The sequence below is a fragment of the Theropithecus gelada genome, chromosome 4, assembly GCF_003255815.1.
Source record: "Theropithecus gelada isolate Dixy chromosome 4, Tgel_1.0, whole genome shotgun sequence".
Lineage (NCBI taxonomy): Eukaryota > Metazoa > Chordata > Mammalia > Primates > Cercopithecidae > Theropithecus > Theropithecus gelada.
In genome coordinates this window covers 6,182,219-6,196,680 of record NC_037671.1, presented here as the reverse complement: position 1 = coordinate 6,196,680, position 14,462 = coordinate 6,182,219, and the positions used below count along the sequence as shown (strand labels likewise).

Sequence of the window (14,462 nt, the reverse complement as noted above, 5' to 3'; positions counted from 1 at the left end):
TGCTAAACCATGACTGAGAAACCGCCCCCAAGATCTAGTCACCTCACACCAGGCCCCACCTCCAACATTGGGGATTACAATTTGATGTGAGATTTGATGGGGAAACATATCCAAACCATATCACTGATTGAGAACTTGAAACGAAATATTAATGTTTGAGATGTCATTTTTTTACAACAGTAAACTTTTAATTTTAGAATAGTTTTAGACTTATAAAAAATATTACAAAGATAGTACAGAGAGTTCCCTCATACCTCACGCTCAGTTTGCCTTCTTAATATCTTACATTAGTCTGATACACTGTCACAATTGATGAATCAGTATTGATACATTATTATTAATCAAGGTCCATTGTTTAGTGCAATTTCCTTAGTTTTTCCTTAACATACTTTCCTGTTCCAGGATCCCATCCAGCACAGCCCATTACGTTTAGTCATCCTCTCTCCTGTAGGCTCCATTTGGACATGACACGTTCTCAGAGTTTCCTTATTTTGTGATCACCCAGACAGTTTGAGTACTGCTCAGATATTTTGCAGACTGTCCCTCAATAGGAATTTGTTTGATGTTTTCCTCATGGTTAGACCAGGTTATGGGGGTTATGGGAGAGGTAAAGTGCCATTCTCACCATATCATATCAGGGGTACACAGCATCAGCATGATTCATCACTGTTGATGCTAACCTTGATCACCTTGCTGAAGCAGTGCTTTTCACTGTAAAAGTTTTTCCACGGTAACCTTATTTTTCTCCGTTTCCATACTCTTTGGAAGGAAGTCAATACGTGCAGCCCCCATTACAGAGCAAGGACTTCTACTCCTGCTTGAGAGCAGAGAATCTATGTAAATTATTTGAAATTTTATGCATGGGAGATCTCTCTCTTCTTCCTCATTTATCCAATCATTCATTTTTCACATACGGACACATAGTATAGATTTTATAATTTGAGTTATTTATTATTCAATAGCACTTTATTTTTGCTCAAATGGTTCCAGCTTTGGGCTTTGGGAGCTCTTTCATTTGGCTCCTGTGTCCCTTCCACATACCCCATAATTGTTTGCGTGGAGGGGTGTGGAGGTATTCAGCTCTTCCTTACTTCTTGGCATTACACAAAATGCCCCAGGATCACCTTGTAGATTTCCTGCCCTGTCCTAGAATCAACCATTTATCGCCAGTGGGTCCTGGTTCCTTATATTGGAGAATGGTATTAGATACCAAGATCTGGGTGCTGGGTGTGCTTGTTGATACTAGGGTGTTAAATCACCTTATAAATAGAGAAAGTGCTTTCCTCAAAGTTCAAAATTCAAAACCTTAAAAATCTTGTTAACTTAGAATGTTTTAGTGACTTTATCCATATATTTACATATATTTTGCTATAAGAATGATAAATTTTAATTCAAAGCCCTCTTAGATGGCCTAGAATTTGGACTGAAAATAATATACATACACAGCCAATTTTTTAAATATGAAAAGTCATTTATGACTATCTAATGGTAATAAATTCAAACCAGCCTTATTAAAGAAAGAAGTTAAATAAACCAATGTATTGGTCAAAACAGCTTGTCTCAGAAAGTATATTCTGGGTCTAATAATCTACCTCCTTCAGGAATATTCATTCCTCTTGTCACCCGCTAGCTTCCAGTCACAGAAAAAAAAAAAATCCATTTAATAACTTTAGATTTGGTTACATCCATCTGTGAGTTTTTCTTCACCTCCATTTAGAATTAGTAGGAAAAGCATTAGGACAAAAGGGTTGTTTAAAGAACATTAGTTTATCTCTTTTGAAAAGTGAAACTTCTTTCCTCTAAGCCCTGGTTACTTCATTGTTCTTTCCTCAAGTCCTTCTAACAATGATTATCTGCAGTTAGCTCACCCATTGTCAAGAGCTCAGCATCCATACTTGAAACTCAAGGTTCATATGCCAACTTTGGGATGATTCTCATCAAACAGAAGAGGCTGTTTCCATGCTGGAATAAAACATATAATATTCATGTATAAGTCTTATCATTGTGTTATTTTCCTGTGTGTGTGTGTGTGTATGTGTGTGTGTGTGTGTGAAAGAACATTCTTTTTTTCTTCTTTTTTGAGACAGAGTCTTGCTCAGTCACCAGGCTGGAGTGCGGTGGCATGATCTCTGCTCACTGCAACCTCCGCCTCCCGGTTCAAGCGATTCTCCTGCCTCAGCCTCCCGAGTAGCTGGGACTACAAGTGCGTGCCACCATACCCAGCTAATTTTTATATTTTTAGTAGCGATGGGGTTTCACCATGTTGGCCAGGATGGTCTCGCTCTCCTGACCGCATGATCCCCTCGGCCTCCCAAAGTGCTGGGATTACAGGCATGAGCCACCATGCCCGGCCCAAAGAACATTCTTTTTTTTTTTTGAGACGGAGTCTCGCGCTGTGTCACCCAGGCTGGAGTGCAGTGGCGCGATCTCGGCTCACTGCAAGCTCCGCCTCCCGGGTTTACGCCATTCTCCTGCCTCAGCCTCCCGAGTAGCTGGGACTACAGGCGCCCGCCACCACGCCCGGCTAGTTTTTTTCGTATTTTTAGTAGAGACGGGGTTTCACCATGTTAGCCAGGATGGTCTCGATCTCCTGACCTCGTGATCCGCCCGCCTCGGCCTCCCAAAGTGCTGGGATTACAGGCTTGAGCCACCGCGCCCGGCCCCAAAGAACATTCTTAAGTACAGTAAGACAAATATGACGTCTATGATTTCCATCAAACAAAAGCCAACATCAAATTTTAGATCAATTTGCTTCGCTAATTTTTTTAACTCAATAAAAGAGTTCAAAATTAAATTTTGAGCAAACTTTGAAAGTAACTGGGCCCTAGCCATCACATTTACAATGGAGTACCTTTTTGCATAGAAGGCTTATCTTCACCTTTTCTGTTTTCACTCAGCCTTTTGATGAATTTTGCTTGTATAGATGAGTAGGTAGTTTTTCTCAAGATATTACCTGTAGCTTTCCTTAGGATAGATTATATGACATTTTTATTACTTCTGTCACTTAACCAAAGTTAGCATTTTCATTTTCATTTATGATAGGTTTTGTAAATGTCAAATTTCTTGTTAAAGAGTCAGACTTGACATTCCAAAAGGCAAAGGATGATATAAATAATATTCAAGCATACACAACTAGAGTTGGAAATAATTTCAATCACTTTCTCCCACCCTCCCAAAATCAAGGTAACCTACTTTTCAAATATTTATTTGAAAGGAATAAATCAAGCTTCAGAAAAAAAAAAAAAAAGGATGACATAGGGTATTCTAAAATGTGATATATCTATCCATAATTCAAGTATAAAGACCATGAATAATCAGAGAAAACCAATGTGAAATCCATTTGGTATGACTTGTAGCATACATTTACAGTTAATTAGCCCTGACTTGAATTCCTTAGAATTAACTTTTACAGAATTATAGAGGATTTAAAATTAGGTTTCCATCAATTTTAGAGGTAAGCTAAAAATTTTGTTCTTCTGTTATTTCCAAGGAAGTAGAACTGTTGAAGTGTATTGGTGATCAGGTTATGACTTTCATTTCCTTTCTTTATTTTCTCAATTTTTAGGAAACTATAAACTGGTAGATTCTTTAACATACTTTCAAAGGAAAAGGGAATGACTCAGCTTCTTTATGAAGATCACTGGGTTCAGGATACTCACATAAATTTAGGGTCACAAACACAGCTACTTTTGGGGGCTAAATGACATGCATGAGGGGCATGTGTCAGGCAGGGATGAAGGCAAGCTGGAGAGTGCCTGCTCATTTACCGCAGTCCAAGAAAGCACAGTCCTGCAAACATGGGGCATCAAGAGGACAATGGCTTCTGCTATGTTTGGAGAAGCCCAAAACACATTTTTTTTCTAAGTATTCAATCTCCCAATTTTGAAATGTTAGCAATTATTTTCCTGAAAACATTGCCTATGGTCTGTGAGCTGCATTTGGCCTACAAGCCACCATCTGCAAGCCAGTACTGCCCAACAGAAGAGCATACTGCGAGCTAATCCAGTAACCACAACGCCTTACAACAAGACATATAATTGTCAAATTCATTTCAAGTCTCATGTAGGCTGATCTGAGCACCATCTTTGAGAGACTGAACAAATACGAAAAGGTTGCTTGATGATTTAAGAATCAAAGTAAACAGTTTTATGATTTGAATAGACAGTATCGTCAAGTGATTAATAAGTTGGTACACTCATTTATTTGACAAAGATATATTGAGTGCCTTGCATGTACCAGGCACTGTTTTAGCCACCAGGCATACAGCTCAGTACAAGGCACCTATCCCCGAAGGTGCTTACATTCTAGAGGCAGAATGTAAATAAATACAGAGGTAATAAATAACTAAGCAAACAAGAAAAATAGCAGCTGATGATAATGATCATGCAGAAAATTAAAAACAGTAATTTGTCAACAGGTGTCTGGCTTTCCTATACTGGTCCATGGATCTCAAACCTCACCCCCTGAGACTGTCAGAGTCTCAAATTCTTCCTCTTTACTCCTTTTGCTCAGGTTATGAGACCACTTGTGGCATGTTTTAATAAATTGAAGGCCACTTTATTTTAAAGTAGTTACATTTTAATCTTCTTGACTAGATTTGGTGGAAATCTCAATCCAGGAGGGATTTAGGGAAACCTCTAATGTAATCAACAGCTTAATTACAATGCCTGGGTCAGTGCTGCAGACGGTTAATTTCAACCATTTTATGTTGCCTCCTTTTAGCTTCAGTTTTAGAGGACACCATTTTCCAGTGTGTCCCTAAATTCTAAGAATGTACCATTTGAGGATTTTTACCACCTTTTGGGAACAAAGACTAATAACATCTTCATAGTGAAACTCTTTTCCTAGGGCCAGGGCTTCTCCCACGTAAAAATGCACACTAACAAACATCTTTGTAAACTCTTCCCTATAGTTGCCCCTGTATGATGAAATGGAGAAATCCTGGAATGTCCAGTCAAAAAAACTGGGTTCAAAACCAGATGTTTGGCTCAGCTGTGAACCAACTCTTTGATCTGGTAGTCAGTCACCTGATCCTTGCTGTTTCTCTTTGAAAGCCCACTTCTTGGGGCGCTGAATGTGAGGACTGAGTGAGAGTGTGAATTTGAAAGCCAACTCTGAAACGCTGGCTATGATAGTTATTCTGATTGGAAGGGCCATTAAGGTCAATGGCAATGCTCCTTTTGTGATCAGTTACAAGAAAACAAAGGGGTCCTTGTGACTGTGGGGGAAGGAGGCAGAGCCAGACACGAAGTGGATCTCTTCTGGAAAATCAGCCACTGAAAGGAAAACAAATAAAATCTGTAAAGTTATATTTCAGTTCAAAAAGAAATGTGAATTGTATGTAATGGCAAGAGGAGCACTGGTAATAATACATGGCTAACATTCATCGCGATCTTACTCTGTTCCAGACATGGAGGTCATAACTTTGCATGTATTAGCTCTTCAAATGAGGGGAGGAGAGGGAAGGAAAAGAAAAGTTAAGCTAATAAATAGTGTGAAGTTAAAAAAAATTACCGCGTACATAACGTGCACTATCGTGTCCCCACCAGCCCCCCCCCGCCCCCAGCTCTTTATACATGTGGTTTCCAGACCCATTTCTCAGAGGTTTGGTGTATTTTGCAGCCCTTTGGGCCCCTTCCGCCCATTGTTATCTAATCTCCCCTTCTCGGCCACGCAGGAAGGTCCACAACCTCCCCTGTCCCCCAAGACCCGCCCCCCAGCAGCCTTCAGAAATAGTTCTCTCGTACGTATGTGCCAGCATTTTATGCGGTAAACACATGTTGCCCTTAACACTGAACTGCAGGTTAAAAATGTATTCCACTAAATTATGCAGCGGTTAGCTGAGCAAATAATGAAAATGCAAAAGAATACATTCAGTATATGGAGCTTAGAACATATTCTTTTGGAAAGCTAAACATTTTTTATTTTTGCCCCAAATAAGACTAGAAATGGATTGCTCAATTTAAGACTTTCATTAATAAACTTCTCAGAATATGAAATGTCTCCAATATGTGGGGACGCTAGGGTGAAAGGTGCCGGATAATTCTCATTGGTGCGTGCGCTGGGTGCAGGAGGAAATATGCTAATGTAGCCGTTTGCCGCAGGGTTGGTGTTATTTATACAGCGCTGGCTGGGCAAGGTTGGCGCTGGAGCAGGAGAGGAAGGAGAGGTTTGTCTTCTATGAGAGTATAGATGTGTGCGCCTGTGCACACGGCGTTCCAAACGTGAATACAAGATCTTAGGGAGGGGGTGGGGAATGCCATCACATTTATACCGTGTGTATTGTAACTTATGTTGGAGATCTATCCCAGCATCGTGCTTACATCGCATTCACTTAGGAGTGGGGGAAGAAATGGCGATTTGGGAGTGGGTGCGGCGGGTCGCAGGTGGCCAGACACTGCGGGGGACTGGCGACCTGAAACTGGCAAAGGCGCCTCCTTGACCCTGCTCCACGGACACAAAAATCAACCTTATTCGCTCCTGGAAAAAGCGCAGGGGGTTGTTCCCGAAGGCTGAAGACCCTCGGGCTTGGGACTGGGAGCGGGGCGCGGGCACCTCTGAAGAGACAGAGGTCACGGACACTGGCGCGCGCGGAGTGGGTGGGGGGCCCGCGCGGCTGCGGGAACCCAGCCTCACAGAAGACCCGGCCCACACGTTCTCAGCGCATGCCGACTTCGCCCGGACCCCTCGCCGGCCGGCGCCCCCTGCTACGCCCGCCTCCTCGTCCCCCGCCCCGCCCGGCGCGAAACGGGCACGGGCAGGGGATCCTCCAGCCAGGCGGGCCCGGGGTGTCCCGTTTCCCCCGCCCCCCTCCTGTGGATCCCGGGCGGCGGCGGAGCGTCCGGGCTGGAGGGGGCGCTCGCGCGCAGGAGCCGAGCGCAGCAGGTGCCGCGGTTACCTCCACCTCGGCGGGGGGAGAGGGGGCGGGCCGGGGGGCAGGGAGGAGGGGAGGAGGAGGAGAAGGAGGAGAAGGAGCGGGGCCGGCTCCAGGAGCCTGAGAGCGCGGCCGGCTCGGCAGGCTGGGTCCCAAGCTCGCGGCTTCCGGGAGGCGCCCGGAGTCGGAGAAATACAGCGCGGCCACCCCGGGAGCAGCAGCAGTTGCCCGCACCGCCGCCCGCAGGGCCCTGAACCGCCGGCAAGGGCGCGGGCCGGGCGCGGCGCCGGCTCCTCCTCCTGCCGCGGCCGGCGCGGAGCAGCGGAGAGCGGCGGGCTCGGCAGCCGGCGCCCGGGCCGCGGAGCCGATGAGCTGCGGCGGCTGAGGGCCCGGCCGGCCTCTGCCCGCCTCTGCCCGGCGCCCGAGCGGGGCCACAGCGCCCGGGGCGCGGGGTCCGGCGGGTGACATGGGGGCGGCCTGACGCACCCGGAGCCGCCGAGCGCTCTCTCTTGAGCCGTGGGCCCTCCTCGGCGGCAGCGGCTGCAGGCGCCTGGCCCGGCGCGCTGTGCCCGGGGCGCCCGCGGAGCCTCCGCCGCGCTCTATGCGCCTCTGCGGGAGCCGCGGGCCCGGGCCATGGCCATAGACCGGCGGCGCGAGGCGGCAGGCGGCGGGCCCGGGCGGCAGCCGGCCCCGGCCGAGGAGAACGGCTCCCTGCCGCCCGGGGACGCGGCGGCCTCGGCGCCCCTCGGGGGACGCGCGGGCCCCGGCGGCGGCGCGGAGATCCAGCCGCTGCCTCCGCTGCATCCTGGAGGCGGCCCGCACTCGAGCTGCTGCTCGGCTGCTGCGGCCCCGAGCCTCTTGTTGCTGGACTATGACGGGTCGGTGCTGCCCTTCCTCGGGGGCCTGGGCGGGGGCTATCAGAAGACCCTCGTGCTGCTCACCTGGATCCCGGCGCTGTTCATCGGCTTCAGCCAGTTCTCGGACTCGTTCCTCCTGGACCAGCCCAACTTCTGGTGCCGCGGGGCCGGCAAAGGCACCGAGCTGGCGGGGGTCACCACCACAGGCCGGGGGGGGGACATGGGCAACTGGACCAGCCTCCCCACCACCCCCTTCTCCACTGCCCCCTGGGAGGCTGCGGGCAACCGGAGCAACAGCAGTGGCGCGGACGGAGGCGACACACCACCCCTGCCATCCCCTCCGGACAAGGGGGACAACGCCTCCAACTGTAACTGCCACGCGTGGGACTATGGCATCCGCGCCGGCCTCGTCCAGAACGTGGTCAGCAAGGTAAGAGCCGCGGCCGCCCAGTCCCTCCGACTCTCTCCATGCAAATCGAGGTCCAAGCCCGAGCCAGCTGGAGACCCGAAGTCCCCAAAGTGGTGGTGCTAGAGTGTGTGTACGGCATTCCGCACTGGCTTAATCTCCTTCCGTCCCCCAAACCACATCCCTTTACTTGGGCATAAAGGGAGCGCCATAGCCTTTACTAGTTTGCACCCAAACTCCTGTCCCAGTACGCGGATGGAAAGCGCGCCCTTCCCCCACCCTCGGGGCGAGGCAGCTGACCTGTCACCAGCCCGCTCTGGAGGAGTCGGACTGGCGTCGTTCAAGGTCTGCTGGGGGAGCTGGGACCACGGCCCTGTTCTGCCCGGTTAGTTGTCCCTGCGTCTCCCACAAAGCAATAGTCTCCCATCTCGCACTTGATTTTGACAGAGGTAAAGCCCACTAAAGAACTGGAGAGCCAGAGAAGCAAAGACTCCTGCAAATCTCCAACCCGCACCCGTGCTCAGTCCTCCCCCAAAGATATCTGACTTTAGACTTTACTGCCCCAGTGTCTCCTCCAGTGTTTTCTCAGCACTTCAGTAAACATCACTACAGTATAGGAAGGACGTGGAGAATATGTCATTTGGGTGTTCCTGGGCTGTTGCCGCTCTTACACAGCAGCTGCTTTGGGCTGAGGCACAGAGAACGGGGTGTGCTTTAGCTGAAACATGCACCTTGTCCTCCGAGTCGTGTAGCTAAAGCTCCCTTGCAGAGGTTGCATGGTGTGAAATGTAGCAGAAGGGAGTTGTAAGACAAGTGTGAGGGCCTAAACACAGAGTGGGCAATGGTGGACACTCAATGCCCTAGACAGCCATAATTTTATTCTTAACATATAGGAGATATCAAGACATTTGTAGTTTTGCTCCTTGTGTCTAAAATAAATAATTCACATTTTAAAGTAAATATAGACTCTCCCCCACCCCACCCCCCTACCCATTCTGGGCAGTTCTGGCAGAGTTTTAAATGCTTTGTCGAAATGTATGAAATTGGACAGTTTTAAATAGTCATTGTGCATGTAACCTCCTCCCCCCATGTGCATTGGTTAACAGTTGTAGCTCATGGATGTGTAAGATGAAACTCTTACATCATCATAATCATTGTTTTAATTTTGTACCAACCTGGGCAGAAATGCTCTGTCCTGTGGGAACCATCTGACTGAGCTGCCCCTGCTGCCCTGCAAGGTAATGGGGTAATGTCCTTCTAGCTGGGTTCACCTTGATCCCACCCACCTCCTACCCCCTGCTTTCTAAAGGTGTTTCTGTGACTGTTTTCATTTCACGGAGGGCAATATTTCTTTTTTGGTTCAGCAGCACAGAAAAATTAAGAACAATGACTATTTAAATCACTGTGTATGTCTGACAGACTGAGGATTTGGCAACATTGTTAAGTATTTTAAGTCCCTTTCTAGAGCAGAGGGAGAATAATGGATCAAAGTGAGTATGTGTGAAGAGTGCTGTGTCCAGGGGTCAAAGCAGAGGTGAACTTGAAAGTGACGAGGTGGGATAGAGTGCCATTACCTTGGCAGCGAGGACCCAGGAAACAGCTATTCACACTCAGCCATGCGTGGTGGGAGGAGAGAACAAAAATAGTTCTTAAAAGCAGACTATGGAGGCATATTGGAGAGCTGGGCAGTTTTTCTAAATTAGCACTCGGGGGGGCACAGACAGCACTCATGTGTGTGGCATGTTTTGGGTGATGCTTGATGACAGTTGCAGTTACTGGGCCAGACTGAGAGGGAAAACCTGGGAACAATAATTAGACACACATTTTCTTATACAGTAAAGCCTAGAAAGGACATATTGATTTTCACAGACAAAAAAGATCTAAATAAAGGACTGCCTTCCCAGTGTTCTGTGTGTTTCAAGCACATAACAAATGCTTCAAAGAGCTTTTCAAGCACATTTTGGCCTGTTGGAAGGCAGACTTTTCCTGTGCTGCTGTGTATGTTGAATACTGTAGCAGATGCACAAATGTGGGATATACACTATGATGAGTGCAGAAGTTCTAGGGGTCAGGTGCTTGTCAGCCCGTGTCCCAAGTAGAAGCAGAAGTGGAAGGAGCCTTTGCCTTCTCTCAGCAGATAAAGGCTTCGGGTTTGAGAAGCTGCATTTTGTGCCTCTTTCCTGCCCTATTCCATGATCTTTCCCTTGCAAATAAGCCTCATGCTGTCTTCAGCATGTATCCTGTATTTAGCATGTATCCTTTAGCGTGTGTGTGCCCTGCAATATATGCACTGTTCTGTCCCTAGGTGCCAGATAGGGAGAGGAAGACAGAAGAGCTGCCAGGCACAGTTCTGGGCCTCTTTCTCATGTGGCTGCTGGTATCCGAGCACCTACCTACACACGTGAAACTGTCAAGCCAGTGAGAATCCCAGGTTATTGTAGTTAAGAGGGATCTTGGGGCTGACAAGCCTCTCTCCCCTTCTGCGTGATGTCTCTGACATGAAGTGATCCATCCTAGTTTGAACACTTCCATCAATGGGAAGGGAGCGCTTTGTTAACAAGGCAGCTAGTCCATCCTGTAGTTGCTCTTCCTTGCAGGGAGGTACACTTTTTGGTAAATAAAACTCAGGTTAACTCATGCCTATTTGTGCCACTTCCTCCTCAGAACAATTGTGTTTTTAAAAATTATTTCTTAAATAAAATGTGCTTTCAATAGCTTCTTTCCTGGCTGAAAAATCTACAGTAGTGAAGCTATTCTATACGTACAAAAATTTGCCATACTTATTGCTCTGGTTGGCATGCGTGTCTCTTTTTTTTTTTTTTTTTTGAGACGGAGTCCCGCTCTGTCGCCCAGGCTGGAGTGCAGTGGCCGGATCTCAGCTCACTGCAAGCTCCGCCTCCCGGGTTCCCGCCATTCTCCTGCCTCAGCCTCCCGAGTAGCTGGGACTACAGGCGCCCGCCACCTCGCCCGGCTAGTTTTTTGTATTTTTTAGTAGAGACGGGGTTTCACCGGGTTAGCCAGGATGGTCTCGATCTCCTGACCTCGTGATCCGCCCGTCTCGGCCTCCCAAAGTGCTGGGATTACAGGCTTGAGCCACCGCGCCCGGCCGGCATGCGTGTCTCTTACGCATGGTACCCAGAAAGCAACTCAGCCAGACCCTGTGTGTTCTAACCCAAAGAGGGGATTGATGGATCCTGTCCTTCCCCTACTGCAAGCTAGAGTTGATGCATTAGGCTTAAACTAGACATGACATACTTCTGCTGCCAGACCGTGATCACCAACCCCCACCAACTCCCACCAATGCTGGTTTCCTGGGAGTGGTGGATGAAGTCAGGATTTTCTCAGTTTTAGGCTCATGTAGCATGACCATGACTTAGGTTTCATCTCAATCATTTTCAGTTTCTAGATCTCTCCTGTTAGTATCTTTTTGTTTTTATTTTTTGCCTTGGCCTTGGTATTTGTTATCGGTACCAGAATTTGCATTACAGAATCTGCAATGCCTTCAAAATAATGACAACGCTAATGTCACTTTCTTTTGTGCAGCCCTTTACAGTTGATAAAACATTTCATGTACATTATTTTCTTTAATTAAGAGTAATAACCCAAGGCCAGTCTCCGGTGGTACGATCACAGTTCTCTGAAACCTCCCCCTCCCAGGCTTAAGTGATCTTTCTGCCTCAGCCTCCTGAGTAGCTGGAACTACAGGCATGCACCACCACACCTGGCTAATTTTTATTTTTATTTTTATTTTTTTGCAGAGATGGGGGTCTTGCTATATTGCCCAGGCTGGTCTTGAACTCCTGGCCTCAAGCAGTCCTCCTGCCTCGGCCTCCCAAAATGTTAGGATTACAGGTGTGAGCCATCAGCCAGACTATAGCAAGTGATAATCATGGATTTTAAGTCACTGAACACACATTTGAGTGTGCCATGTGTTCTGTACAAGAACCAGGTACAGATGCTCCTCTGCTTAGGATGGGGTTGTGGTTGTGTCCAGATAAACCCCTCATCAGTTGGAAATATTGAAAGTGGAAAATATTTAATACACCTAACCTATTGAATATGCTGGCTTAGCCCAGCCTACCTTAGGTGTGCTCAGAACACTCACATTAACCCACAGTTGGGCAGGATCATCTCACACTAAGCCTATTTTATAATGTGTTGAATATCTCATGTAACTTATGGAATGTAACTGTACTAAAAGTGAAAAAGAGAATGGTTGTGTACTTCAGATACTCACGCAACCATTGTGTTTTTCACTTCTGGTGAATAAAGCAGCCCTTATTGATACAGTTTCTACTGAATGTGTATTGTGTTCACACCATCATCAAGTCAAAATATCATCAAGTCGAACCGTTTTAAGTCGGGAACCATCTGTGTTCAACTTTCTGATGACTTTCATAAGCTCTGCAGTTTATCTCCCAGCTCTGTTGAAAGGTATTGTCAGTGCCTTGCAGAAAAGAATCAAATTCCTTCCAAGTCACATAGACAGCAAGTTTTGGGGAACTAAGGACAAACAGGTCTGCAGCTCAGCTCAGTTGGCTTCCCTCTCGTACACCAGCATTCCCTGTGCAGCCCACATTCTCAGATATTCTGAGATCTTAGTCAACAAAGGTAAAACAAACAAAAAGAAACTCCATGGACTTACAAATATTGCTCTTAATGATTTGCACAGGCTGGGGGCAGTGGCTCATGCCTGTAATCCCAACACTTTGGGAGGCCTAGGTGGGTGGATCATCTGAGATTAGGAGCTCGAGACCAGCCTGGCCAACATGGTGAAACCCCATCTCTACTAAAAATAGAAAAATTAGCTGGGTGTGGTGGCACGCGCCTCTAATCCCAGCTACTAGGGAGGCTGAGGCAGGAGAATCGCTGGAGCCTGGGAGTGAGAGGTTGCGGTGAGTGAGACTGCACCACTGCAACTCCAGTCTGGGTGACAGAGTGAGACCCTGTCTCAAAAAATAATAATAATTGGCACAGTGTATCCTTCATTGTTCTGAGTGAATCAGTTGGTTTCTAATACTCATCACTTTCTTGAGTAATCTCTGGAATTTTTGCCAATAATCAATGCCAGCTGAACTTCCCAAGCCCAATTTTTTTCTGTATTTGAAGTGTAGGATGTTTGTCCAGCTCCAATCTTCTGGTAGCATTTCCTCTGTTCTCATGAATTTGCAAAGATTTCTGACCCTTATCCTGAAAGTTGCTTAAATATCCTGGGAAGTAATTTGTATCCTTTTTCTAGGGCTAAAGAGTAGAAGTTATTTAAAGTGACTTTAAGTACAATTTAATTAAGACTAGAAATAATTATATCATTGCAACAGTAACACTTCTAAAAATAGCCCACAATTCCATGATCCTAGTTATCATATGATAACTATTTTTCACTTTTGAAATGCCTTACACACAAACCTGTTTTTACAGTTCTAATCAAAGTGTTCATTTAATGGAATCTACTATTTTCTTGACACCTTATCAAAAGTATTTGTCCAGTTCTTCCGAAACATTTTAAATGCATGATATTTTGCTGATTTATTAAAAGTTCTTAAATTCTTTACCTAATACTGAACTGACGGCCGGGTGCGGTGGCTCACGCCTGTAATGCCAGCACTTTGGGAGGCCGGGCCGGGCGGATCCCGAGGTCAGGAGATCCAGACCAGCCTGGCCAACATAGTGAAATCCCATCTCTACTAAAAATACAAAAATTAGCCGGGCATGGTGGCTCACGCCTGTATTCCCAGCTACTTGGGAGGCTGAGGCAGGAGAATAACTTGAACCTGGGAGGCGGAGGTTGCAGTGAGCCGGGATCGCTCCACTGCACTCCAGCCTGGGCAACAGAGTGAGACTCCATCTCAAAAAAAATAATAAAATACTGAACTGACTACCCTGAGGTCATCCCAGTGGTGGCTTTTGTCTAGTATATGCAACAACAGTGGATATATTCATGCATATCTACTTGAAAAAATTGACTATAGTAGGTAATACATGTACATCGTACAGAAAGCATAGAGTAAAAGTAACATTTCTTTCTGTCTCTGCCCCCAGTTTCCCTCTTCAGAAGCAACCATGGTTAGCAGTTTCTCACATACCCTTCCAGAAATGTTCTACTTTCATTTATATATTTTGTCTCAGAAACACCTAAACACTATTTTTTGCCTTTTTTTAAAACTTATGCTGGAAATGAATACATCAGTACATAGAGGTACTCATTCTTTTTTATGTCTGCATAGTATTCCATTGTCAGACTGCGCTGTCATTTATTTCACTAATCGCTCACTGAGGAAGCATTGAGTTTGTCTCCAGTCTTTGCTGTTATATTCACAATATATCT

General features: G+C 46.6%; 1 protein-coding gene and 1 long non-coding RNA gene across 2 annotated transcripts in view; one reads left to right on the top strand and one right to left on the bottom strand.

The window, feature by feature from the left end:
• Positions 1-3,276: 3,276 nt before the first annotated feature.
• Positions 3,277-8,364, bottom strand: LOC112623500. The gene is made up of 3 exons (XR_003119151.1): positions 7,816-8,364; positions 5,399-5,440; positions 3,277-5,276 (listed from the first exon to the last, which is right to left on the bottom strand). It is a non-coding gene; the product is annotated as an uncharacterized LOC112623500 (long non-coding RNA).
• SLC22A23 (solute carrier family 22 member 23) overlaps positions 7,508-14,462 on the top strand; it is a 190,669-nt gene continuing 183,714 nt past the window's right edge. The window contains exon 1 of the mRNA XM_025383941.1: positions 7,508-8,161. Within this exon, the coding sequence (XP_025239726.1) occupies positions 7,508-8,161 (654 nt within the window). The remainder of the gene's footprint in view (positions 8,162-14,462) is intronic.